This window comes from Ctenopharyngodon idella, chromosome 10 (genome assembly GCF_019924925.1).
Source record: "Ctenopharyngodon idella isolate HZGC_01 chromosome 10, HZGC01, whole genome shotgun sequence".
Lineage (NCBI taxonomy): Eukaryota > Metazoa > Chordata > Actinopteri > Cypriniformes > Xenocyprididae > Ctenopharyngodon > Ctenopharyngodon idella.
Window position 1 is genome coordinate 4,700,185 of NC_067229.1, and position 26,295 is coordinate 4,726,479.

The following is a 26,295-nucleotide window of genomic DNA, read 5'->3' on the forward strand; positions in this document are numbered from 1 at the left end:
TGCAAGCACCATGTTTTTTTTTTTAATAAATGGAGAGAGAGAGAATAGAAATAGAAAGTGCTAATATTACTGGGTCAAGTGTTGACAAAAAAGATGTAAGGTGCAGTTTACTTGCAGAACACAAGCTCCTGGAGGGCACAAAATTCTGAAGTAGTGAGTTTATGCATAATGGTGCAGAGCCAGTGGTTGTCTTGTAGGCAAACATCAGCGCCTTGAATTTGATGCGAGCAGCTATTGGTATTGGTAGCCAGTGCAAACTGATGATCCATTCTGGATCAGTTGTAGAGGCTTGACAGTGCATGCTGGAAGGCCTGCCAAGAGAGTATTACAATAGTCCACTCTGGATAGAACAAGATGGACGAGAAGTTGTGTGGAATGCTCTGATAATAAGGGTCTAATCTTCCTAATATTGTACAAGGCAAATCTGCAGGACCGGGCCATTGTAGCAGTATGATCTGTGAAGCTTAAAGTGCCCCTATTATGGATTTTTCATGTAGTCCTGCAAAGTTTTAAATCTCAAAGTGCACCATATATAAAGTTATTTTCTCTCAGAAGTAAGAGTTGACTCTGAGTCAGTTAATCAAGTCGTTTGTAAAACGAATTCCAAGATGTTTCGTTGTGACGTCACAACGAAACATTAGCATATTACCCGCCCACTTATTGCGCCAGCTGACACCAGGGAAAATTAATTTTTTCAACAATACCACAGCAGTACAATCTTTTGTTGTGTTCCCGTAATTTTACTGACGACTGCTTCTCCAACCTCAGGGAGTTTAACGCAGGATTAGTTGAAGTATTCTCTCTGTAACAGTAACCACCCATTGTAATGAAAAACAATGATATAGCCATTTTTTACTTTGTTAATAGTTATGGTGAAAAAAATCTGTACACATCTGGCCTAAATGTTTATCTTATGTTAGAGGTTTTCAGCTTCGCTTGACATTTTGTGCACCTACATAAAGTATAACAGTGACGCTGCTATCACATCTTACAAATAACGCAAATTAAAGTGACACTTACCATAGAGAAACATCCTGCTCCAGTCAGTTTCTGGTTGATCGACTACTTCAGACGTTTCATTTTCGGACTCGGGCTCGAATTGATACGGTAAAATCGATGTCGTCTTTTCTGTCCAAACATTGTATACAATGTCTTGCGAATTGATAGCTGTCATTCAGTCATGGCAATGGGCGCGCGGTGCGTGCAGTAGACCAATCACAAAGGATTGGGCCATCTGACCAATCAGAGCAGTGTAGGCTCATGGAAAGGCAGGGTTTTAGAGAGACTGATTCTTTGAACTGCTTCTAACGGATCGTTTATGAATCATTGAGAACTGAGGTGAAATTAAATATATTGTGAGAAAACGAAAGTGTTTTTTGACCTTGCATGCATGTAAACCTGTTGTAGGAGACTCCCAAAACAATATTAGGAACCTTAAAAAAAGGCATAATAAGGGCACTTTAAAAGATCATCCTTCACAACTCTTAGGTTCCTGGCTGGCCTGGCTGTTATGGTTGACAAACCAAGTTGAAATCTTCATTCACTTATCACTTAGCATCCATCAGTGGAGTTGTCTTCTGATCAGGAGATGGATTTTCTACTCCTCCGTTCTCCTGCAAGAAAACAGTATTGCAGAATGTAAAAGAAAGCAATAGCCTAGCGATTCACTTACACAAATACAAAAGACAAAAGACATAGAGTTGTGTTTTTTTTTTTTTGTTTTTTTTTTGTGATATTTGCATAATGTATGGTGGACTTCTTTCCTAGTATTTTACACAATGTCTTAATATTTTCTCCTAATTATTCTTAAGTCTGATAAACTGCATAACACTGTCATGTTTCAATGCTTTCAAAGCACAGTGATTAAAATATCACAACTAAAATGCTTGAACTGTTATACTGGCAAATACTAATTATATATATATTATATATACTATACTGTACCGGTCAAAAGTTTAGACACCATTTATTTGTAAATGTATTTTCTGAATTTTCATCAGCCATTAACCCTTATATACAGCATGTATACAGTGCCCTCCACAAATATTGTGTTGGAGTTTGGAGAACTAATGACAAGAGATCAGAGACCATTCCTTCATACAGAATCTCTACAGATCCTTCAGATTCCCAGTTCCATGTTGGTGCTTCTTCTCTTCAGTTCACTCCACTCATTTTCTTTAGGGTTCAGGTCAGGGGACTGGGACCGTCATGGCAGAATCTTTATTTCTGTGCTCAGTGACACATTTTTGTGTTGGTTTTGATGTTTGTTTTGGATCATTGTCCTGATGGAAGATCCAACCACGGCCCATTATTGGATTTCTAGCATCTATCTGTTAGTATTTGATAGAATCCATGATACCATGTATCTGAACAAGATAACCAGGACCTCCAGCAAAACAAATAGGCCCACAACACCACAACATTAACGATTCAGCAGTATATTTAACAGTGGGCATGGGGTACTTTTTATCCATGTGTGCACTAAACCCATTTGGTGGGTTTGCTGCCACAAAGCTCTTTTTTTTTTTTTTTTTTTTTAGTTTCATCTGACCATGGAACCAGGTTCCTTTTGAAGTTCCAGTTGTGTCTGACAACTGAATATGCTGGAGATTGTTTTTGGATGAGTGAGGAGAATTTTTCATGAAACTCTCCCAAACAACTTTTGGTGATGTAGGTGCTCTGTGGTAATTTTTTTTTTAGGCTTTCTGACCCCAAGACTCAACTAATTTCTGCAATTCTCCAGCTGTGATCCTTGGAGAGTCTTTGGCCACTCAAACTCTCCTCCTTACTGTGCATTAGGATGCTATAGACACACATCCTCTTCCAGGCAGATTTGTAACATCTTTAGTTGATTGGATTTTCCCTGATGGTGGAAATGGGGATTTTCAATTTTTCTTTTTTCTTATAGCCATTTTCTATTTTGTGAAGCTCCGCAATCTTTTGCTGCAAATCAGAACTATATTCTTTGGTTAATCCAAAAAATAAACTCCAGCATATTCAGTTGTCAGACACGACTGGAACTTCAAACGGGACCGGCTTTTATGGTCAGATGAAAGTAAAAATAAAAAGAGCTTTTTGGCAGCAAACCCACCAGATGGGTTTGGTGCAAACAGGGATAAAATGTACTCCATGCCCTCGGTAAATATAATGCTGGATCTTTAATGTTGTGGGCCTATTTATTTTATTTTTTTTTTTTGCTGGAGGTCCTGGACATCTTGTTCAGATACATGGTATCATGGATTCTATCAAATATACCAACAGATAAAAAATCAAATCCTGATCACCTCTGCTAGAAATCTTATAATAAATAGGTTGTGGTTGGATCTTCCATCAGGACAGTGATCTAAAACATACATTAATATCAACACAAAAATGTGTCACTGAGCATAAAATAAAGATTCTGCCATGGCCATCCCAGTCCCCTGACCTGAATCCTATAGAAAATGAGTGGAGTGAACTGAAGAGAAGCAGCACCAACATAGAGCTGGGAATCTGAAGGATCTGGAGAGATTCTGTATGAAGGAATGGTCTCTGATCTCTTGTCAGGTGTTCTCCATACTCATCAGGCATTATAGGTGAAGACTCAGAGCTGTTATCTTGGGAAAAGGACATTGCAATAATTGGATGGCAATAACTGTGGCCAACGTGAACTAGGGAAAACAATAGAATTTTTTTTTTTTTTTTTTTGAATGAAAGATCAAAAGGATAAACAATGCATATTTATTTGTACTGCCACCTTTGCTCATATTTACCAAGGGTGTCATAGTAAATGTAGTAAATTCTTTTACAGATTCTTTTATCAGACAGATTCAGTGCTCATAGTATCCTACCTGAATTTGACTGCTCTGTCTCCTGAAACCTGTTTGAATACATTACTTTTGATAACAAGAATAAAAATACATAATACATAATACATAAAGACATGTTTCACACAATAAATCTTATATTTCTGTCTTGTTAAATCAGCTTTTTGAAATACTCACTTCTCCTGATTCCTTGGCACTTGCAGTACAAAAACACAGCAGCGGCTGCAACCATTATCAGCAGGACAACAATAATACATATTCCTGCTACTGATGAACCTGAATCTGGAACAGCTAAAGAGAGACAGTCAATATTACTAGAGATTGTCCGATAATCCATTCGGTATTTAACAATACCTTGACTGATATTTACACCTTTTATACTTTGCCAGTTTTATGAAATTTAACTAATAAATCTTGTGTGTTTGAGGAAGAACAGTTAAAACAGCATCACAACACTGTCAGATTAACACCAAACAACAGCGTTTACTGGATAAAATATCAAATTTTACGCATTTTTCATATAAACATAAGACTTGGGAACAGCTTGTGTTTGTTGTGATGCTGATATACAATTTTGATATGCATGTGAAGATGATAGAGACTGTTTAGATACTATTTCATGTTTTTTTCCAACATGTCCTCCAACCAATATGCCCATATAGGTCGTTTGTCACTTCCCTGAAATACGACCAATAGGAGCGTTTATTAAAGTTGCGCCCCTGTCGACAACAGGACATTTTTATTTTAATGCATGGAATACGACCCATAGGGGCGCAACTTTAGAAAACGCTCCTATCGACAACACTTTCATTTTAACTTTTATGTGCATCATATTTTGGGTTTCGCATAGCTCAATTGGTAGAGGGAACGCATGTGCTCATAAAGTGTATATGCACTATAAAGTTTTGCTAAATGGAAATAGGACAAATGGCGGGTAAGGGGCCGTGTAAAAAGTCCACACATTGCATTTAAATGAACACGCATTTTGATTGGTAACGACGGTTATACGTAATTTCATGACAAAAGACGTAACACGACACTGTCATTATTTTTACGCCAGCTAGAGGGCGCACGACTTTAAAACATAAGTATAGGTCATAATAAGGTGCTTGAAAAAAACGACCTATATGGAGGACAGTCTCTGTTTTTGAAATAGGCCACAGTGAAAACAATAACTGCATTCTAAAACTGGAGGGGAAATCAAATGAAAATAAATTATACTCACAAATGACGGTTAATACTGCTAATATTCTATCAACACTGCTGCTGTTGTTGATGTTGATCTGTAGTTTATATTCTCCAGAGTCAGTGTTTCTGGTGTTTGTGATTGTCAGTGATCCAGTCAGATGATCTAGCTTCAGTCTGTCTCTGAATCTCTCTTCACACTGATCATCTGTACAGATCTTACTCTGATTTCCAATGATTTCAGAGATGACAGTGTCATTGAAATACCACGTCATCACATCATTTGGGTTGTTTATTACACCAGGATCTAAAGTGACAGATTCTCCCTCCTTCACTGACTTTCTCTTCATTTCATCTCGTTCAGCAGCAGAAAAATCTGAAACACAAACCAACAGATGATTGTAGAGTATTCTCTCCAAAAAGATCATTCAAATAGATAAGTGGAACCTGTGAGCATAATACAAAAAAAAGTGAAAAATGACTTTAGTGCTCTCTCAAAAGCAACATTTCACTGTAAATGATTTCTGTTGTTTTCACAGTAATACTGTGTTCTCAACAATTCCTTACTGTAGAATCTGAGTATAGTATGTTACTGTACATTTAGTCTTTTTTACAACATTATTACTGTATTCTTAACCGTTTCAAGCTGTATAAGCTATGTACAGTATGTTACTGTAGATTTTCAGTGCATTCTTGGAAAATATTAGCCTATTGTAAATCTAAATACAGTACTAAATGACTGCAAAAAACAACCACACACCTCCTCACACACAACGGCTCTGTGACAGACAAAGATTAAAGCCCACAAGATTATGGTAGGTAAACTTTTCATTTTTTCATTTTATATGTTTTATTCTGATGTAATGTGCAAGATATAAAGCTACGTTTTAGTTAATGTTTCCGTAAAATCTGAGCAAGCGTTCATTTTCTGGCCTTTTCCTCCCACAGCGTCGTGAAGATTAAAGTCCTAGGAGTATGTTAAATTGGTAGCTATACTTTAAAACACACGTAATCACCTTTTTTCGTTTTGTACCAATGTTATTTGCAAGGTATAAATACGTTTGAGTTAATAAATGTCAGTAAGAACATCTGAGCGGGTGCTCATTTCCCATTTAAGCCGTGCTAACTATCATTTTCCTCCCGCAGCGGTGCTGGCAGAGACTGGCTGAACCATCGTGAGAAAGACAGGAAGAGTCGTTGCAATAAAAAAGACCTTCTTTACAGTATGTGGTTTTAAACGTTTTAAAATGAGATATATATACGCTGGTTATTGTTGTATACTGCTACTAATTAAGTGTAAAACATTTTCAGCTGGTTAAACTTAGAAATTAAAGTTCACCTGCTGCCTTAAAAATGTGAGTTAACTCAACTAAACATAAGTTAACTCAACTTGAAGATAATCTTTGTTTCAACTCACAAATAGTCAAGACAATGCATTACTTTAAGTTTAATTTTTAACTTAAAATAATGCATTGTCTTGACTATTCGGGAGTTGAAACAAAGGTTATTTTCAAGTTGAATTAACTCACATTTTTAAGGCAGCAGGTGAACTTTCATTTCTAAGTTTAACCAGCTGAAAATGTTTTACATTGATGAAATATGGTTAATATGCTGGTAAATCTGTATTGAAGTTCAGCTATGAAATGTAAAAGATGAAACCTAAATAAAGCTGTTGATGTGAAGCAATAACTTTTGTTATTGAATATATAAAATAAAATAAATAAATAATAATAATAATAACAATTAAAATAGTAATAATACTGTACTTTATTTTACAGTATGTTAAAACTACTGTAGTTATTTTTACAGTAGTTCCACATTGTGTACATTGTACATACTTTCTGGAGAGCTAAAAATCTGATAATATAATAGACTAATTTCAAAATACAAGTAAAAACAATAACAAATGTTACAATAAGAAACTGTTGTCTTCACCAGAACACAACTGCAGAATGCCACTGCTCTAATAAAGACAATGATGTGATTTAAAAAATAACCTGCTTTTAAACATTTGACAAATGACTCACCATTGACAGTAACATTGAAGATCTTTTCACTGAATCTGTTGATGAAGATCTCTAGTCTATAATCTCCAGAGTCTGTGTTTGTGACGTTTGTGATGGTCAGAGATCCAGTCGGATTATTCACCTTCAGTCTGTCTCTGAATCTCTCTTTACACGGATCATCTATACAGATTTTACTCTGATCTCTATTGATTTCAGCGATGCGGTTGTCTTTAAAAAACCACTTAATTCTGTCTTGTTGGTTCATCTTAACGCCAGTGTATAGAGTGACTGAATCTCCCTCCATCACCGTCACTGACACTCTGTCTGAATCAGCACCAGATGAACCTGAAAAAGAAAAATTAACAGATATCACTTCTGGCAAACTAGGACAAAAACATACAATAAGAAAGAGTTTCAGTCATATTTCTCTCTCTGATAACACATGCAAACAAACAGCAGAAGAACATCTCTGATTCACACATTCATTCATCAGACAAACATACAGGAGTTTCATGGACGTTCATAAAATTGCCACACCCTGTATATCTGTTGGTGCAATCAAGCAAGTAGTGATTATTTTATGCTTTCGACCCTTATAGCCTTGATGAATATTCAATATTGAATACATAAATCTCTATTAATACATTACCTTAATAAAAAAAGCTTTTGACTTCAATAAACCCCTTTAAGTTTATTATAGGGTCTTCCTCACTTCCACACTCAGAACACTACAAGAATCCCTTATGAAAATTAACCTTTGTTTTATTATAGTAGAAATGTAATAACCATGGTTTTATTATAGTAAAAGCATAATAGTACAAGTGTGGCAACCATGGTTTTTGGCAGATTGATTATCATTTGTACATTGTAAAACATCAGCTGGTTTAACTCAGAAATGAAAGTTCACCTGCTGCCTTAAAAATGTGAGTGAACTCAACTTGAAGATAACCTTTGTTTCAACTCACAAATAGTCAAGACAATGGATTACTTTAAGGTAAAAATTAAACTTAAAGTAATCCACTGCTTCCCGTGGTTTGGATTATCTTTGCTTTTGGTTTTTTATAAAACTTTGCTGTATGTGGATGCTCTTCCCAGTCTGCTCTTTGCCCAATCGTTACATTAACCCAACCATGGGTCAAAACAACCCAAATCGCTGGGTTTGTCCATATTTGACCCAACGTGGGTTATTTTTAACCCAGCATTTTTAGAGTGCGTGTGTAAACTATGGGTAGTGTAGCAAAACTACTTTTTGTGGTTACAATGGTTGAACTACAATAACCATGGATTTTTGGTTTCATTTGTAGTAAAATTGTGGTTAATTTTCGAAAGCAACGAAACGGAAACTGTTACAAACAACTCCCAAATGTACACCCACGTCTTACCTTGCACAAACAAAATGCTCACTGCAGTCCACAAAAATAAAGAAAACATTTTCACACCTAGTCATGTGAAAACCGAACTAAATTACGTAGAAACAAACGTTTTTTTTGTTCTATGTGAGCAATACGGAAATGGTAATACACCGTAGGGCAAAAACTTCCCCATGCACAACAACCAGCTAAATAGTTCCGTGTCTCTCCCTTTTGATATACACAAAGATTTCTAATTGGCCACAGAATAAGACAGGGCTGGCCATGATCTCCTTTTTTATTTATTATAACTGCAGATATGTTGACTGCTTTGATTACTAATGATTTATCAGTGAAGAAATTAAATGTATATGGAAAAACTTTAGCAATCAGGCAGCTAGCAGACGACACCACACCATTTTTTTTTTTTTTTTTTTTTCAAAACAAAGACCAAATCCCTCTAGCTATCTCTCTAGTTACCTCCTCCAGTAAGGCTTCAGACCTTCAACAAATTTCTACAATTGTGAGCTCTAAAGATGTATGTTTTTCTAGATGGATCCATACTGCTCTTACCTTGGCTATAGCTATCACAATAACAAGTAATAAAAATGTATGACTTTATTTGGAGGCACAAAACTCATGGTATTACAAAATCTGATATTAACAAGTTGTACAAACAAGGTGATTTGAATGTGATTGAACTCAAAAGTATGAATATTTTGTTAACTTAAGTGGCTTCAAATGTTTTTGGGTAATACTGATAGCTTTTGGTATTCAGCTTTGTTTTGTAAAGTTGGTGGTATTCACTTTCCTCTCAAATGTGACTTTGATTTACTCAAACTCTCAGTGAAACCATCAGCATTCCATTCCACCAGCTAGTCCTATTATTTTGGAAATTGGCACACACATAATTTTACACCCCCAATACTCCTATCTGGAATAACAAATATATTTTACATAGAAACAAATCTCTATTTTATGAAGACTGGTTACATAGAAATATATCTAATGGTTAAGAGTGGCAACATCTTAAATTTCAATTATTTTACTTTAAACCATGGATTTGCCTGTCATCCAAAACCATTGTTAACGCAATACCCTCGGGTATAAAAATGTTAATGAGATGTTCCCTATTTTACTCCAAGTCCTCCCCTCTATATGTGCTGGTGGTGATATTGAATTTGAAAATAACCTTTGCACTAACAAATACATAAGACAAGTTATCATCCAGTCATGCTATCTGTCAAACCTTAAGAAATAAATTAGTTCATACATTTGATAAAAATAATGTTAAATATTTCAGAAGAGCTTAAGATTTTCTCTTCTCCCCAAAAAGAGATGCACTTTAAAATCTTAAATGACATATATCCTTCAAAAATATCTACATTTAAAATAAAATTTAATTTTGAAAATATGCCTTGGTTTTATTTTGGTAATTATTTCTCTGAAGATACAGTAATTTTTCATGTAATTTCTCTAATTCCTTTTGGAGACCATTACAGGACTGGTAGATAGAAAAAGATGTGGTCACTGATGTCATGATCCCATCCTGTCCTGTGTGGACTTTTATATTATTTCCTGTTTTACGCCATGTTTTGTAGTCCTTTGTAGTTTTTCTTGTTGATTAGTTCTCTGATTGTTCCCAGGTGTGTCTTGTTTGCCAGTCACCCATTGTGTATATATACTCCATTGTTTCTCATGTTCTTTGTCTGGTGTTGTCCTTCCATGGATGTTACGTGTGTGCTTGTTGTCAGTTTTTCCTTGCCCATGTCTGGATTTATCAGTTTTGCCTGGATTTACTTATATTATGTTTGTTTGAATGAATGTTGCCTGCATCTGGATCCTACTCTCGTTCCTCTGACACAGCCAACGTTACTGGGTCTGATGTGCTGAGACTTCCATCCCATTTCTTCCTTGTATATTTATGCCATTTTGTTGTATTCAGATTTTGTACTTAAAAAAAAAAATCTACAACCACCAGCAGATGGTGCTGTTGTGATACTCCAAGGCCTTAAAGGGACAGTTCACCCAAAAATTTAAATTATTCCATGATTTACTCACCCTCAAGCCATCCTAGGTATATTCAGATGAACACAATCAGATATATATTGAATGGGGGCGTGTTTTGAAGCCCAAAAAAATCCATTCATCATAAATATAATCCATACAGCTCCAGGGGGTTAATAAAGGCCTTCTGAAGCGAAGCAATGTGTTTTTTTTTTTTTTGTTTTTTTTTAAGAAAAATATACAGATTTAAAACTTTATTCACTATTATAACTACCTATAGGCAGACGGCCGTACGCATCGATTTGTGGAGGAAGAGTAACCTCTGACCCGACACATGAGATATTTACGAACGCAGAAGCTCAGAGGATAGAGCAAAACAAAACACCGGTCACAAATTAGAAGTAAATTTTAAAGAGAAATCTCAGAGGATTTCGATATAAGAGGAGCTTCAGTTTGGTGCACAGACCTATTTGTTTAAACCGTGAGAGGCCTCTAAGCTTACGCTACTCCTACATCCTACGTCTTCAGGGGTTACTCATTTGGTGCGAGTCGAATTGCGCAGTATGTGTTACCTGGTGGAAGCTAGTCATTTTAGTTGATAAAGTTTTAAATATGGATTTTTTTTTTTTTTTACAAAAACCAAATTGCTTTGCTTCAGAAGGCCTTTATTAACCCCCAGTAGTCGTATGGATTACTTTTATGATGGATGGATGCATTTTTTTCGGGTTTCAAAACACCCCCCCCATTTGCTACTATTATAAAGCTTAGTAGAGCCAGGATATTTTTAAATATATCTCCGATTGTGTTTGTCTGAAAGAAGATAGTCATATACACCTAGGATGGCTTGAGGGTGAGCCAATCATGGGATAATTTTAATTTTTGGGTGCTATTCCTTTAAATCTCTTTTGTTAAAATCCTCAGAGCTTCATGAGACTCCAGTTCCCCATCCCTGCAGCTATGAAGTAATAAAGACAGCAAATGAAATTTAAATGTTCATTTGGTTGTTCATTTATTTGATCATTAAAAAAAAAATGATGTTATAACCACAGAATGATTACAGGATAGATTGCTGATTTATTACCTGATGACAGTTAAGCAGCCTACATATTCACAATCGTGAAACAAAAATAAAATGCTTTACTACACCCTTAAAGCAACACAATGGACTATGTTAAAAAGCATTGGTGCATTCAAGTCATGTCGGAAAGATTGTATTTTTACGAACAGATCACTCAACAAAGTCAAGTGGGAAGCTCAGGATTTTCTTTAAGCCTTATGAGTCGGGGACATAAACATTGTGTTTGTGAATATCATTATACTTAATAGGTATTTCACAGTGATCTTGTCAGACACAAAATATAGCATGTAATATAACAATATTTAACTAGATAAGTAAAGTTTGTAAACAAATTTTGAAATCTGCTTGAGAAAGCCTTGTCTGAGAGTTTGAAATAACTTTGAGAACCTTAAAGTTTGAATTGAATTGTTGATTAAATGATTAAATTATTTAGGCACTTTGCTATCATGCTGCTAACATGATTTAGCATGTTACTAGCATGATTTAGCACATTGCTATCATGCTGCTAACATGATTTAGCATGTTACTAGCATGATTTAGCACATTGCTAGCATGTTGTTAAGGTAATTAACATATTGCTAGCATGGTTTAGAACATTGCTAGCATGCTGTTAAGGCAGTTAACACGTTGCTAGCATAATTTAACATGTTGCTACCATGATTCAAAATGTTGCTAACATGATTTAGAATGTAGCTAGCATGAAGCATGTGGGTAGCATGATTTAACATGAATTAACATGTTTGCTAACATGTTTTCATGTTGCTAAAATTAATTAACATGTTGCTAGAATGATCCAAGAGGCTGCTAGAATGAATTAGCATGTTGCTAAAAAGTTGCTAGCATGTTTTAGCATGTTGTTAGAATGAATGTTACTAAAAAACATAATTTAACACATCGCTAACAATTTTAACAAACATTGTTACCATGTCCTATGCTAGTTGCTAGGCTTTGTTAGTGAGTGACAGAAAGACAGATAGATAGATAGATCAGTTAGAAAAGATTAACTAAATTCCGACCAGTCTGAAGGTCTGACTCGAGTTTGCTGGTAAAGCTCTTGGAGGAGATACTGTCTAAATTTTGGCTCAGAAGAAGAAGAAGCAGCTTAAATAATAGATCAGTAAGTTGGCTTTTTCAGTTTTTTTTTTTTTTAATGATAACAATTACAATGGCTTCACTGATAAAAAACATGAAACAAGCAAAACACACCTGTCAGTCAGCCTTGTGTGATATTTAGTGCCAGGAGATGATAAGCTGTCAAACTTTGTAGTTTATCAATGTTGATGCATGATGAGTAACAATCCAGTTTCACATCTGACTTGTGACTGTTATTGTAGGAGGGATGTCAGACCATGACATTCACGAAAAACCAGGCTTCTGGAGGTTTCAGTTTGACTAAGATGGGCTGCTGGATTCACACTTCAGTAAAAGTAAGAGTGTGCGATGGTACATGGATTTTTTTTTTTTTTTTTTAGCATTTGCAACAATTGAATGATTATAAAACCATTTTAAGATCCATAAGCTTATTTACCATGAAATTTAGGTTGACTACCCAATATTCACACAATATGCCACTCTTCAACTGTTACGCGAGTAGTTCCTTTCAAAACCAACGGCTGATGATAAAATAAACAATGTTTTCAACCATTAAGAACCGTGTGTGTGTGTGTGTGTGTGTGTGTGTGTGAACGAGGACGGTTAAATGTTATCAGGGGGAGGATTCACACACCAAATTTATAGTTTGTGTGTTTTTGGTGGATAGTTTTATTAGGTCAGACTCTGAAGAGGATGTTTCACATGCTTGTTTTGTTCTGTTTGTGCTGGTGGAGTCTGATTGGTAAGAAAATAATTCATTTCCATTTCGACCTGCTGCTTTTGTTCAGATTAAATATTGGTTTTGCATTTCCTTTTCTTCCTGAATCAGTAAAATGAAATTCTTTTCAGGTCTGTTTTTTAGTGAGCCTGATTTAAAATGTTATTTATTCACACAACAATTTGTAAATTATTGTGATTGCATTTTCATTTGCATCTCTTGCTGTTCAGGATGTTCTTCAGTTCATATTTAGTTACGAGTATGGACATCAGGCTTTGTAAACCAACAAAAGTCTTTAAAAAGTGTGAACTTTGTTCTCCAGGTGTGTTTGGTGATTCAGTGTCAGTGATGGAGGGAGATTTTGTCACTTTATACAATAATGTTACTGAAATACGTGAAGATGAAGACATACTGTGGAAATATGGAGCTGAAAAGTCTCTGATAGTTCAAATCAACAGAGGCAACCAAATCTCCTCCATATATGATGATGTTCCTGATGGGAGATTCAGAGACAGACTGAAGCTGGACAATCAAACTGGATCTCTGACCATCACAAACATCACAACTGAACATGCTGGATGTTATGAACTGCACATAAGTGGAGCAAAGCGATCATCAAAAACATTCAGTGTTTCTGTCTATGGTGAGTAGAGACGTCATTATGTCCTGACCTTCAAATATTGTCATGTTATTTAATGAATGTTTCAGGTAAAATTAAGTTATGCTTAATTTTGACTTAAAAAAAAAAAAAAAAAAAAAAATCAAGATTATGGCGAGGCACTTGTAAGTCAGGATTTGAGAGAATATACTGCTTTCAATAAAGAAATCACATTCATTTAATAAAATACTGTTACATTATTTTTGATCTGATTGCCAGGTTTCTGTTATTCTCTGATGTTTTTCAGCTCGTCTGCCTGTTCCTGTCATCAGCATTAACTCTTCACAATGTTCATCATCATCATCATCATCATCAAATTGTTCATTGTTGTGTTCAGCTGTGAATGTGAGTCATGTGACTCTCTCCTGGTACAAAGGAAACAGTTTATTGTCCAGCATCAGTGTGTCTGATCTCAGCATCAGTCTCTCTCTACCTCTGGAGGTGGAATATCAGGATAACAACACCTACAGCTGTGTGCTGAACAATCCCATCAGCAACCAGACTCAACATCTGGACATCACTCAACTCTGTCACACATGTGCAGGTACAGTGATATTAATATTGATTTACTCTCAGTTATACAGTGCTGATGTTTGATAGTGTTTGTTGTAGATCAGATGCACAGATTCTCTCAGACTAATGACTCATTTTGTCCATTACACATCAAGGTCTACCTTTATTGTACATAGTGCTGATCTCTGCTGCCGCTGGACCTCTGTTGATTGTAGCTGTGGTTGGGATGTTCTGGATCTGCAAGAAATATAGAAAAACAGGTCAGGAGAGCAAGCAATGTATTTGTACAAATGTAAATAAAACACAGATATTGAAAACTTTGTCTTGTTTTAACCAGGATTCCGACTCTTTCATGAACACCAGATTCGAGGACTTTCAAGGACTTTTTAAAGCACCATATATTTTATATCAAGCACCTATCAAATTCACATCCCAGCATATGGAGCATCATGAAAGACCATTTTAACATTTTAAGCCTCCTATTGCATTTGCATCCATTTTAACCCGGAAGAGGTACAGTATCATTTGTACATTTATTTTGGAAATTTATTAAAACTGTTTGCAGCTTTCTTATCACTAATGTTAACAATTATTCCACATTAGTTTTGGTTTTCATTTTTTATGAATCATTACTTGAGTAAAAACATTATAATATAGAGAGAGTATTATAAAAAGAAATTTTGCAATTGAGTGAAAAAAAAATTATTATATGGATCGTAATTGTGGCTTATAAAGTAAAAAGATATACAATATAATATAGATTATAGCAATTCTGAGTAAAAAAAAAATCAGAATTGCAATTTATATCTCACAATTCTGATTTTATAAGACACAATTGTGGCTTTATATCACGCAATTCTGACTTTGTAACTTGCGATTGTGAATTTAGGGTAGAGTGAGGGACCATGGATTATGGACTATGTTTGCCAAGAGTGATGTAGAAGTATTCACCATGAAGCTTATACACAGGTTACCTGAAAGAAAATGGATTTCACTGTAAATGATCTAATTTTCAGCATTAAGAAAAAAAAAGTGTTTCAAAGCTTGCTGTTTTGTAGAACATATACAGTTATATATGATATGAGAATATTAAGGCCTGTAGATGGGGAGTATGTGTTATTTAAGGAAAATAATTATATTTTCAGAATGACATTTTTTTTTTAAACCTAGTCTGTGGGGTAAAACGCTCCCATGGGGCATGGCTTCCCTCTATCATAATTACTGTAGCTACTCTGTTCTGAGCATCAAATTCTTTGCTTTTCCATCAAATGTAATCTAACTAGGTGGTTAAATAAAAATATTTGGACTTTATATTTAAAAATTACATCTTGTCTTAGATTATTTCTACAAGTAAGTACCTGTTGTAAAGCACCGCTCATTCGACGCGTCTGTTTCAGCACTTCTACAGACACGGGACCGCGCTCACCTCACGATAAGATGCACGAGCGCTAGGCTAGTTCTAACCATAAATATCTATGCTTCTAATAACGTACTGGCTCTATCACTGACGGACGCCCATAATCTTCAGGAACATTGACATTTCTCTGTTCTTGCTCTGCTTCATCTGCCAGTATCGCTCTTCATAGCTCTGCTGTCCAGGGTTGCCAGGTTTTCACACCAAAACCCGCCCAATTGCTCCGCAAAACTAGCCCAAAACTAGCTCAATCGCATTTCAAGGAGGGTCCAACGGTAAAAAAAAAAAAAAAAAAAAAGCGTTCTGGGGGTAAAATCTGCGTTTTTGACGGGGATCCCCTGGTAAAATTCGCATTTCAGGGGCTAAATATCACATCATTTGGGGTCGATTTAACCCGCGGACATGAAAAACAACCCGCGGCAACAGTGTAAAAGTATCCCAATTCCGCGGGAAAACCGCGGACAACACTGCTGCTGCCACCATGTTTCCAACACCTGGCCCCGCCTTGACGCAATGATTGACAGGGCTGGGCAGGGACGTGATTGGCTCGGAATGCATTTTCAAATCCACATTCATTACGGCACATTTAATGAAAGTGCTATCGCAAGTGCCTTAACTGTGAGTGCAAATGCAATTAAGAAAAAGAACATTTAAATGATCATTTTGCAAATTTTTTTGCTTGAACATGTTAAACAATAATTTCTATAATACATTTTCATTTTAATTTCGCAACTTATATTAAATACATGTTTAAATTGTATGTTAAAACTATAGAAAATAGCAAATGTTAATTATATTTTTGAATTTGAATGATCATTTTGCTCCAAACTTTGCACATATGGTATGGAAAATGTAAATTTAAATACAGAAATGCATTGCCATTTTACATATTGCATTGTCATTTTGCATATTACATTTCAAATTGAAAACCATGCTACACGTATGCTTCTATAGATGACAGTTAAGTGGCCTACATATTCACAATCATGAAACAAAAATAAAATGCTTTACTACACCCTTAAAGCAACACAATGGACTATGTTAAAAAGCATTGGTGCATTCAAGTCATGTCGGAAAGATTGTATTTACGAGTTGATCACTCAACAAAGTCGAGTGGGAAGCTCAGGATTTTCTTTAAGCCTTATGAGTCAGGGGCATAAACATCGTGTTTGTGAATATCATGATACTTTATAGATATTTAGCAGTGATCTTATCAGACACAAAATATAATAGCATGTAATATAACAATATTTAACTAGATGAATAAAGTCTGCTTGAAAAAGCCTTGTCTGAGAGTTTGAAATAACTGAGAACCTGAAAGTTTGAACTGAATTGTTGAAACTGACATTTTGAAATGATTTAGCACTTTGCTAGCATGCTGCTAACATGATTTAGCATATTCCTAACACGATTTGGCACATTGCTAGCATAATTTAACATGTTGCAAGCAGGATTAACACATTTCTAACATGATTTAGCACATTGCTAGCATAATATCAACATAATTAACATGTTGCTAGCATGATTCAAAATGTTACTGGCATGATTTAGTATGTAGCTAGCATGAAGCATGTAGGTAGCATGATTTAACATGAATTAACATGTTTGCTAGCATGTTTTTTCACATTGCTAACATGAATTTACATGTTGATAGCATGATTTAAGAGGCTGTTAGAATGAATTAGCATGTTGCTAGCATGTTTTAGCATGTTGTTAGAATGAATTATCATGTTACTAAAATGTTTCTAACATAAATTAACAATTTGCTAACAATTTTAACACACATTGTTACCATGTAGTAGTTGCTAGGCTTTGTTAGTGATATAGATAAAACATAAAACAAGCAAAACACACCTGTCAGTCAGCCTTGTGTGATATTTAGTGCCAAGAGATGATCAACTGTCAAACTTTGTAGCTGATCAGTGTTGATGCATGATGAGTAAGAATCCAGTTTGACATCTGACTTGTGACTGTTATTGAACTGTTAAAAACAGCAATTTTGTTCTGTGTAGGAGGGAAGTCAGACCATGACGTTCATGATAAACCAGGTTTCTGCAGGTTTCAGTTTGACTAAGATGAGCTGCTGGATTCACACCTCAAAAAAAGTAACATTGTGCGATGGTATACACTTTTTTTTTTTTTTTTTTTTTGCCATTTGCAACAATCGAATGATTATAAAACCATTTTAAGATCCATAAGCTTATTTATCATGTTATGTGCTTCTTACTTAAAAAAAAAATCATGGTAACAATATTACACATGATATTTTTGAGTAGTTTTTAAGTTTGGATTTCTTTAATGGAATCTACTTGAATAAATCATATAAAATCTCTTAAATTACTAATGACACAATTAATTTAATATATTCTAGTGAAATGTGCTTTTCATTTAAAGTTGACTCTCAAAAGTGTGCATTTAGAGTGAATGGAAGAGTTTATATTTGACTTGAGTTATGTTGTACAATTAAAAGCCTGAATGCTTGTAGCACAACACAAATAAGAATATATTTGTTACTGCACTGGCAATAACAAAGTTATTGCTCATTGCTTTATATTATTAGTACACGCAGTATTAGTATTCACAACCTAACCATGAGCTATAATGATAACGATCAAAACTTCAACCTAACAGAAACTTTTTTAAATGTCAAACATAACTGAACACTATAACAGATGTTTCCCTTCACTAAAAAGCACATCCAAATAAAACAGATAAATAATAAATTCTCTTAAAATAAATAGGTAGCCTTCTTTCCTTTATTTCATTAGCTTAATCGGTTCCTGAACAAATTTGGAAAATATATCTCTTGATTTTATTAGTGAAATGTTCTCAATATTTTCTATACAACACTGAACCACAATTTTATTAATAAAATGTACACACTATGTTTAATTATCACCTTTTTTTTTTTTTTTTTTTTTTATGAAAATGACAAGAACCAACAGTTAATGATAAAATAAAGAATGTTTTCAAGCATTAAGAACTGTGTGTGTGTGTGTGTGTGTGTGTGTGTGTGTGAACGAGGACGGTTAAATGTTATCAGGGGGAGGATTCACACACCAGATTTATAGTTTGTGTTTTTGGTGGATAGTTTTATTAGGTCAGACTCTGAAGAAGATGTTTCACATGCTTGTTTTGTTCTGTTTGTGCTGGTGGAGTCTGATTGGTAAGTTATACATCTAAATAATTCATTTCCATTCTGACCTGCTGCTTTTGTTGTGATTAATTATAGGTTTTGCATTTGCTTTTCTTCCTGAATCAGTAAAATGAAATTCTTTTCAGGTCTGTTTTTTAGTGAGCCTGATTTAAAATGGAACTATTGAAAATATTCAGCAGAATTAAACTTGTAGTTCCACTCAGCTCTAATGAACTTGGCATGTAGAGCAAAATAAATGTAAAATTACAAGATTCACACAACAATCTGTAAATTATTGTCATTACATTTTTATTTGCATCTCTTTTGCTGTTCAGGATGTTCTCCAGTTCACATTTAGTTACGAGAATGGGCTTTGTAAACCAACAAAAGTCTTTAAAAAGTGTGAACTTTGTTCTCCAGGTGTGTTTGGTGATTCAGTGTCAGTGATGGAGGGAGATTCTGTCACTTTATACACCGATCTTATTGAAATACATGAAGATGAAGACATACTGTGGAAATATGGAGCTGAAAAGTCTCTGATAGTTCAAATCAACAGAGGCAACCAAATCTCCTCCATATATGATGATGTTCCTGATGGGAGATTCAGAGACAGACTGAAGCTGGACAATCAAACTGGATCTCTGACCATCACAAACATCACAACTGAACATACTGGAGTTTATGAACTGCACATAAGTGGAGTAAAACGATCATCAAAAATATTCAGTGTTTCTGTCTATGGTGAGTAGAGACGTCATTATGTCCTGACCTTCAAATATTGTCATGTTATTTAATGAATGTTTCAGGCAAAATTAAGTTATGCCTAATTTTGACTTGGGAAAAAAAAAAAAAAAAAAACAAGATTATGGTGAGGCATTTGAATTCAATTGATTTGAAAGAATATACTGCTTTCAATAAAAAAAAAATCACATTCATTTAATAAAAACTGTTACATTATTTTTGATCTGATTGCCAGGTTTCTGTTATTCTCTGATGCTTTCAGCTCGTCTGCCTGTTCCTGTCATCAGCATTAACTCTTCACAATGTTCTTCATCATCATCAAATTGTTCATTGGTGTGTTCAGCTGTGAATGTGGGTCATGTGACTCTCTCCTGGTACAAAGGAAACAGTTTATTGTCCAGCATCAGTGCGTCTGATCTCAGCATCAGTCTCTCTCTACCTCTGGAGGTGGAATATCAGGATAAAAACACCTACAGCTGTGTGCTGAACAATCCCATCAGCAACCAGACTCAACATCTGGACATCACTCACCTCTGTCACACATGTGCAGGTACGGTGATAATAATATTGATTTACTCTTAGTTATACAGTGCTGATGTTTGATAGTGTTTGTTGTAGATCAGATGCACAGATTCTCTCAGACTAATGACTCATTTTGTCCATTACAGATCAAGGTCTACCTTTATTGTACATAGTGCTGATCTCTGCTGCCGCTGGACCGCTGTTGATTGTAGCTGTGGTTGGGATGTTCTGGATCTGCAAGAAATGTAGAAAAACAGGTCAGGAGAGTAAGAAATGTATCTATACACATGATAATAAAACACAAATATTGAAAACTTTGTCTCATTTTAACATGTTAATGCAGTCGAAACCCAGGAGGAAGTCAGAACTGATTCAACAATGCGTAAAACCACACGGAAAATGGTAAGATGTTGCAAGAAGTTGTTGCAGTCAGTTAGTGTGAAGTTTGCAGCATCAGACGTGGGTGGTTTATCAACTCCGCTGTCATTATTATTACTGCGGTTTATCAGTATTCTGAGCTGAAATGTAGTATTAGCATCCGCTGGTTTCTTTGTAGATGTACTGCAAAAGTCTCTTTGCTGTTGCTTTTGTGTGAAAGACAGTTATTCTCAGAGCAGAGGCTGTCAAGATGAAACTTCAGAAATTAAATACACTGTTTGATGATTTAAATGATTTCACTGCTCTGGGTGTGTGTTCACGGTGTGTGTGTGTGTGTACTTGGATGGGTTAAATGCAGAGCACAAATTGCATGTATGGGACACCATACTTGGCCACAAATCACGTCACTTTCACTTTCACTTTTTTTTTTTTTTTTTTTTTTTTTTTTTACAACTGTTTAAAAAGCCATGATTGAGGTAATTTCCTCCATGTTATCTTATCATCTGTCCTGTACAGTAGTTTTCAAAACAAAACACATTTGTCAGTATATGTAGATTAAGATTTGAACTAATAAGGTCTCATTAATAAAAGAATAACAAGGTTATTCAGACAGAAACACCTTCTGTTAATTTTCTGTCAATTCAGCAGGTTCCTGATTGAGTGTATTTTTCCTTTCAGAAATCAAAGATGGAGCCTGTGTACGAAAATGTCTCCAAAAAACGATGATCAAACATTGTATCTATACTGGAATTTTTGTTAGAGATTATAAAAGATAACACCTCACACTTTTGGTTTTATTCACATTTATTCTGTGCCAGGATGTCTACTGTATATTTTGTTTTCACTCTTTGTATCATATCTTTCAGTGTTATTGCGATGTCTGAAATTGTGTTTTAATTTAGTGGTTTAACATTATAATAGCATACAAAAACTCAACTAAAATGTTATATTTTTGGTTTATCATTTAATTCATGACGTGGAGGCAAAAAACTTATGCAAAACGCATTAAAATCATTTAATGCAGAGCTAGCCGTGGATTATCCCGCTTATACCATTAAAGGGGACCTATTATGCCTCTTTTCACAATTTGTAATATAAGTCTCTGGTGTCCCCAGAATGTGTCAGAATGTGTGAGTTTCAGCTCAAAATACCCCACAGATCATTTATTATCAAATTTGCCCCTATTTGAGTGTGAGCAAAAACACATCATTTTTGTGTGTGTCCCTTTGAGCTTTAACAGCTCACGCTTTGCAAACTCAGGCCTTCAGCCTTACATTGTTCAAACCGGAGTCGGACACTGATGGAGAGACTCAGGAAGAAGTTACAACTTTTAGAATTCATCTGGACGTTTCTGAATGGTTAGTGGATAAATTTATGTAGTTGTTGTGGAGTTGATTCAACCCATTGACTAGCATGTGCCGTCATGTTAATTTTTTGTGTGCAAATCCAGCGTTGAACTGACCTTTGTTGATGAAGCAGTCCAGCGTAAAATTATTTATATCTCCAGCTGCTACAGTGAGGAAACAGAAATGGCGGACTGCTCACTCAGGGGTGCGTTTCCCGAAAGCATCGTTAGTCAACTATGGTCGTAAGTCTCATTGAACTCTATTGGTAATGACGGAACTTGCGACCTTAGTTCGCTTCGGGAAACACACCCCAGGGCTGTGTCTATGCTAATAGGGCAGATCATGGGCAGGGTTTCCCTACTCTTACGAAAGAGTAGGGGGAAATCTGGAACAGCGCATTTGGAGAGACTGTTTATGATTTATGGGGATATCTTAAAAGGAGTGAGTGGATGTTTACCATTATAGGCTGGTTGTTTACACACACTGTGGACAGTTGGTGTTCAAACATCTTATAAAAGTGAATTTTACAGAATATGTCTCCTTTAATGTTTGCAGTGCAATATTTGACTGGAAAGGTAAAAATGACAGATATTTTGGTCAGTTACGTCTCGTTAGATCTAGCATTCTGCCCGCTTTGAATCAGACACAGAGATAAAGTGGTGCACAGTGATTGCATTTATTTGAATGAATTATAGCATTTATTTGAATTCGTTACTGAGAGAGAGATGAGATGAGAGACGTGTACCTGCGTAAATTTTTTTGAGATGTGAACATATGTACAGGCTGCACATCACTTAAAACACTAAAAGCAAAAAGGTTGTTTTTGCACTTTTCTGAGCATTTTCATTCTTCCGTGTTGAAAAGCAAAGTCGAAGCAATGTCACAGAATCTGACTTAGAAGTGTGCCTCCGGAGTGTGCGATTAGCTGCTGAGGCTGGAGATCCGGTTCTGAGAGCTTCTCTGCATTTATTCATGAGAGTGAACTCTTTCAACCCAATCAGTAAGCTGTATTATGCATGAGATCGCATTACAGCGGAGAATTCAAACAACAACAACAATTTAACAATGCTCGCAACACGGATCAAAGATCATATACGGAGTGGAGTAAGCAATGTTTCTAATTTTGAATGACATATTTCACATACTCTATAGTACATGAACCAGCACCATGTATGCTCACATTTTTAATCAAGTCTTCAAATTAAATATATGTGCAAATAAGGACACTGATACTGATACAGTCGTATGTCTGATCATGAACACGATGACATGAGGAATTATTCTGATACACAGAAGACAATGATGTAGACCGAAAATTCAAAGAACAATGGACAAAACACAAACAAACAAACAAAAAAAACTATAGCCCTATACGGACGGGACTATACGGGGACGTTAGAGAAATTTGTGTTTCACAGACGTACTTTAAGATTTTTATCCCGTTTGAATCTGCCATGTCTGTTTTTCTCTCACAGCCTAAAAATATTAAAAAAAAAAAATACTTGAAATATTTGAGTACACTAATTCATAAATTTAACTTAAAATTATCTTGTAACAGTAGTAATTACCAGGGGGTATATGACAAAATGATGGTGACCTTTGACATTTGCCCCTCCCCCACCGGACAACCAACGTTGTGACCTCCCACGACCTTGACCACCTACATTGCGTTGACCTTTGACATTGGGTTATCCTCTGGGAGCAATATGGCCAGTGACCTTATAATATTTTGAATACCAGTGTTGGCCGTTGGCCCTTTGGGTGTCTTCTGGGTGAATAAATTGAAGATGGATCTTTTTAAAGGGTCAAGTTTGTTTATGAAATCTTGAGGGTCACATGGGCGGAGTACATGTTGCTGGCATCCGCATTCCATGTCATGCCTATAGAGCTCCAGGCATTCTGCAGAAACAGAAAAGAGCTGTGAAAACATGGCTGGTTTATACTCACCTAAAATCCATCAGACAGAATGGGATGAAGAGATGATGGAAAGTCTGACTTTGGCTCAGTGTCTGGAACTCGTGTCTGGAAAGATCTAAATGACTGCAGAGAAGAACCTTTGTACATCGCAGAGTGGGACGGGATAACTTTGAATGTCCGCTACCGAGTGGTCGGTGATCATTCTAAAAAAGAAGCAGGAAGAGTGCATTTACATATTGTGCTGCAAAGACAAGACAAAGCTCTGCGATCCTCCATAATGAACATCATGACATGTACGAGATGCAATTTTTTGTTCAAGTGGAGCGATTTGGTTCTGCTGAGATCCCTTTTCTCAATCATAAACAAAATGTTATTATTATCATTATTAATAAAAATGTTACAAGGCGCAATCACTGATCATTTAAACAGCAGTTATGAGAAACATCCTCCCAATTTAGTAGTCAAATGCATTATGAAATGCAGAGCTTTCCCTGCCACGCTCCCCATATACACTTTAAATTATAGGCTATACATTAGCATTTATATGTTATTAATGTGCAAATATGTAAGAACTTTATGTTTATGAAGCCCCCACACTCCATTCAAATGTCACATGCATACGTTTACAACAGACAGATTTTACGTACAAATATACAGGCCTACATATTTTCTTGAGATCACGTTGGACAAACATACACAAATCTCATAATGAACATCATAAAACCACATCCTGATTCATACACTGTGCATTCATACAACAGAGATCATTGCACATTTTCACAGAACTTTAAGTTACAGTTTTGGAAAATGTCTTTGTTACAAATATTCAGTCGTGTTTGTTCTTAGTTTCGTTTTCATGGACTTTTAGTTTGTTTTTATCAGTCAAATGTGTTTCTTTGTTTGAATTTTCCCGCCACTCTTTAGTTATCTTAGTTACTGATACGATTAGTTCATTGTTTTCTGCTGTGTATCATTAATTTACCTTGTTTGTGTCCATTCTTAAGTTCATACTTTTCCTGTGTTCAGTGTCTGGTCTCATCTGAGAAAGTGTTTGCATTCTACATTCTGTTACTGTGGCATTTTGAATTATTATTAAAACACTGTTCTTGAACAATTTTTCATGTGTTTGTGCAACACCAACATGACAGTCTTAAAGTTATAACAACAAGTCAGTGGAATAAAAGATTAAGTGCCTTTCCTTTTTGCACATTGGGTGTAAAATTCACACAATCTGTTATTTACCACAGCTGAAAGTTTGTCATCGTCTCTCATTATTCAGATACAGTATTCAGTTATTTTACAAAAAAAAATTCAGAAAAATGTGTAAAATATTTGAAAACTGTTGTCACGTGTACATTCTGTTTTTGTTTCATTCTAGTTCCTGTTTCCTTATTTGTTCTCATTTACCTGCCACTGGTTTGTTTCTATGTTCTCCTGTGCGTATCTTATAATAATTGTTTACAACTCCGTTCATCATGCCTCAGCGTACATATAAAGGGTCTGTTGACAAAATTTCACCTGTAATATATCACCAGTGGAAGCCAAGTACAAGAGTGTAAAAATGTTTTTGTGTTTTCCACTAATGTGATATAAAAGTATCAATTTCTAAAACAAAATTAAAATTAAAATAACTTCATGTTAAATATGATCATTGTGTTTTTATTGCTTTTCTCCCTCTGAATGAAACAGTTTTTTATGTTTTTTGTTTGTTTGCTTTTTTCAGAGATTAAAGTGTCTTAAAAAGTTGTTCATAGTAGGACAGGAAAACACTCTTCACATACAAACTAAACACACATGCACTAAATACCCATTCTCTCATGCACAAGATGTTTGTCCAACAGATCAAACCACATTTCTGAAGAAAACCGACCGCAGCTGCTTTCAGTTTGACTCATGAACTTCAGTAAAATGAACTGTGAGATCAGACACAGGTTTAACTTTGTACATTTTCCATATACTAAAATTGAGAACTGAATAAATATACACATCCATTTTAAAATTTTAAAATCTCCAGAAATGTAATTTATCCAATATTCAGACAACATTCCTCTATTTTTACATATTTAACACAGTCAGGCAAATATCTTTTAAAAACTATGTCAAACGATAAAAGATTATAAAAGATAAAACATTTTTTTTCCACATTTAAGAACAGTTAATTGAGTTAAGAAGTTAAGAACATTTTTATATACACACATGTAACTATATATAACGTGTGCGTGTTCATTAAGAGGTCAGACTCTGTCGGGGGAGGATTCACATGCCGCATTACTTCTCCTGTGTTTGTTTAGATCAGTTGCTTTTATTGACAGTCTTATTAGATCAGAAAATGTTTTGCGTGTTTGTTTTGTTCTGTTTGTGCTGCTGCCGTCTGACCGGTAAGTTATAAACACATTTGTGTCGTTTATTCACATTTCAGAGTGACAATA

At 35.3% G+C, this 26,295-nt stretch overlaps 3 protein-coding genes across 10 annotated transcripts in view; 1 reads left to right on the forward strand and 2 right to left on the reverse strand.

The window, feature by feature from the left end:
- LOC127519825 (uncharacterized) lies at nt 1–20,410 on the reverse strand. 4 transcript variants are annotated; one of them, XM_051907460.1, is made up of 7 exons: nt 17,681–17,895; nt 14,574–14,649; nt 7,019–7,342; nt 5,032–5,367; nt 3,984–4,097; nt 3,831–3,859; nt 1–1,613 (listed from the first exon to the last, which is right to left on the reverse strand). In XM_051907460.1, exons 2-7 carry the CDS (start codon nt 14,584–14,586, stop codon nt 1,548–1,550), a joined length of 882 nt encoding a protein of 293 aa, XP_051763420.1. In that variant the 5' UTR covers nt 14,587–14,649; nt 17,681–17,895; the 3' UTR covers nt 1–1,547. The 4 variants fall into 4 exon arrangements, with proteins under 4 accessions (XP_051763420.1, XP_051763421.1, XP_051763419.1 ...); XM_051907461.1 differs by lacking the exons at nt 14,574–14,649; nt 17,681–17,895 and adding an exon at nt 20,384–20,410; XM_051907459.1 differs by lacking the exons at nt 14,574–14,649; nt 17,681–17,895 and adding an exon at nt 8,380–8,526 and having other exon boundaries at nt 3,831–3,875.
- Nucleotides 13,217–26,295, forward strand: part of LOC127519796 (SLAM family member 9-like) — a 139,393-nt gene continuing 126,314 nt past the window's right edge. The window contains exons 1-6 of one of the 5 annotated variants that reach the window (XM_051907383.1): nt 18,810–18,992; nt 19,383–19,703; nt 19,966–20,253; nt 20,372–20,482; nt 20,569–20,627; nt 21,282–25,509. In XM_051907383.1, coding sequence (XP_051763343.1) covers nt 18,860–18,992; nt 19,383–19,703; nt 19,966–20,253; nt 20,372–20,482; nt 20,569–20,627; nt 21,282–21,329 — 960 coding nt within the window. In that variant the 5' untranslated portion in view covers nt 18,810–18,859 and the 3' untranslated portion in view covers nt 21,330–25,509. Of the gene's footprint in view, nt 13,266–18,566; nt 18,993–19,382; nt 19,704–19,965; nt 20,254–20,371; nt 25,510–26,295 lie in introns of those variants that run through there. The other 4 variants (XM_051907385.1, XM_051907381.1, XM_051907382.1 and 1 more) reach the window with 4 other exon arrangements.
- Nucleotides 13,987–26,295, reverse strand: part of LOC127519786 (carcinoembryonic antigen-related cell adhesion molecule 1-like) — a 265,873-nt gene continuing 253,564 nt past the window's right edge. The window contains exon 7 of the mRNA XM_051907362.1: nt 13,987–14,363. The gene's annotated coding sequence lies outside the window, so the exon portion shown is untranslated. The remainder of the gene's footprint in view (nt 14,364–26,295) is intronic.

Excerpts from the sequence above, each read along its gene's own strand:
- LOC127519825 (XM_051907458.1), bottom strand. The coding sequence starts at position 8,428 with ATGTTTTCTTTATTTTTGTGGACTGCAGTGAGCATTTTGTTTGTGCAA. Across the intron at positions 5,368-7,018 it reads CTTCAATGTTACTGTCAATG|ATTTTTCTGCTGCTGAACGA; the intron begins GTGAGTCATTTG and ends TTTGTGTTTCAG. Across the intron at positions 1,614-3,830 it reads GACAGAGCAGTCAAATTCAG|GAGAACGGAGGAGTAGAAAA; the intron begins GTAGGATACTAT and ends GTTTTCTTGCAG.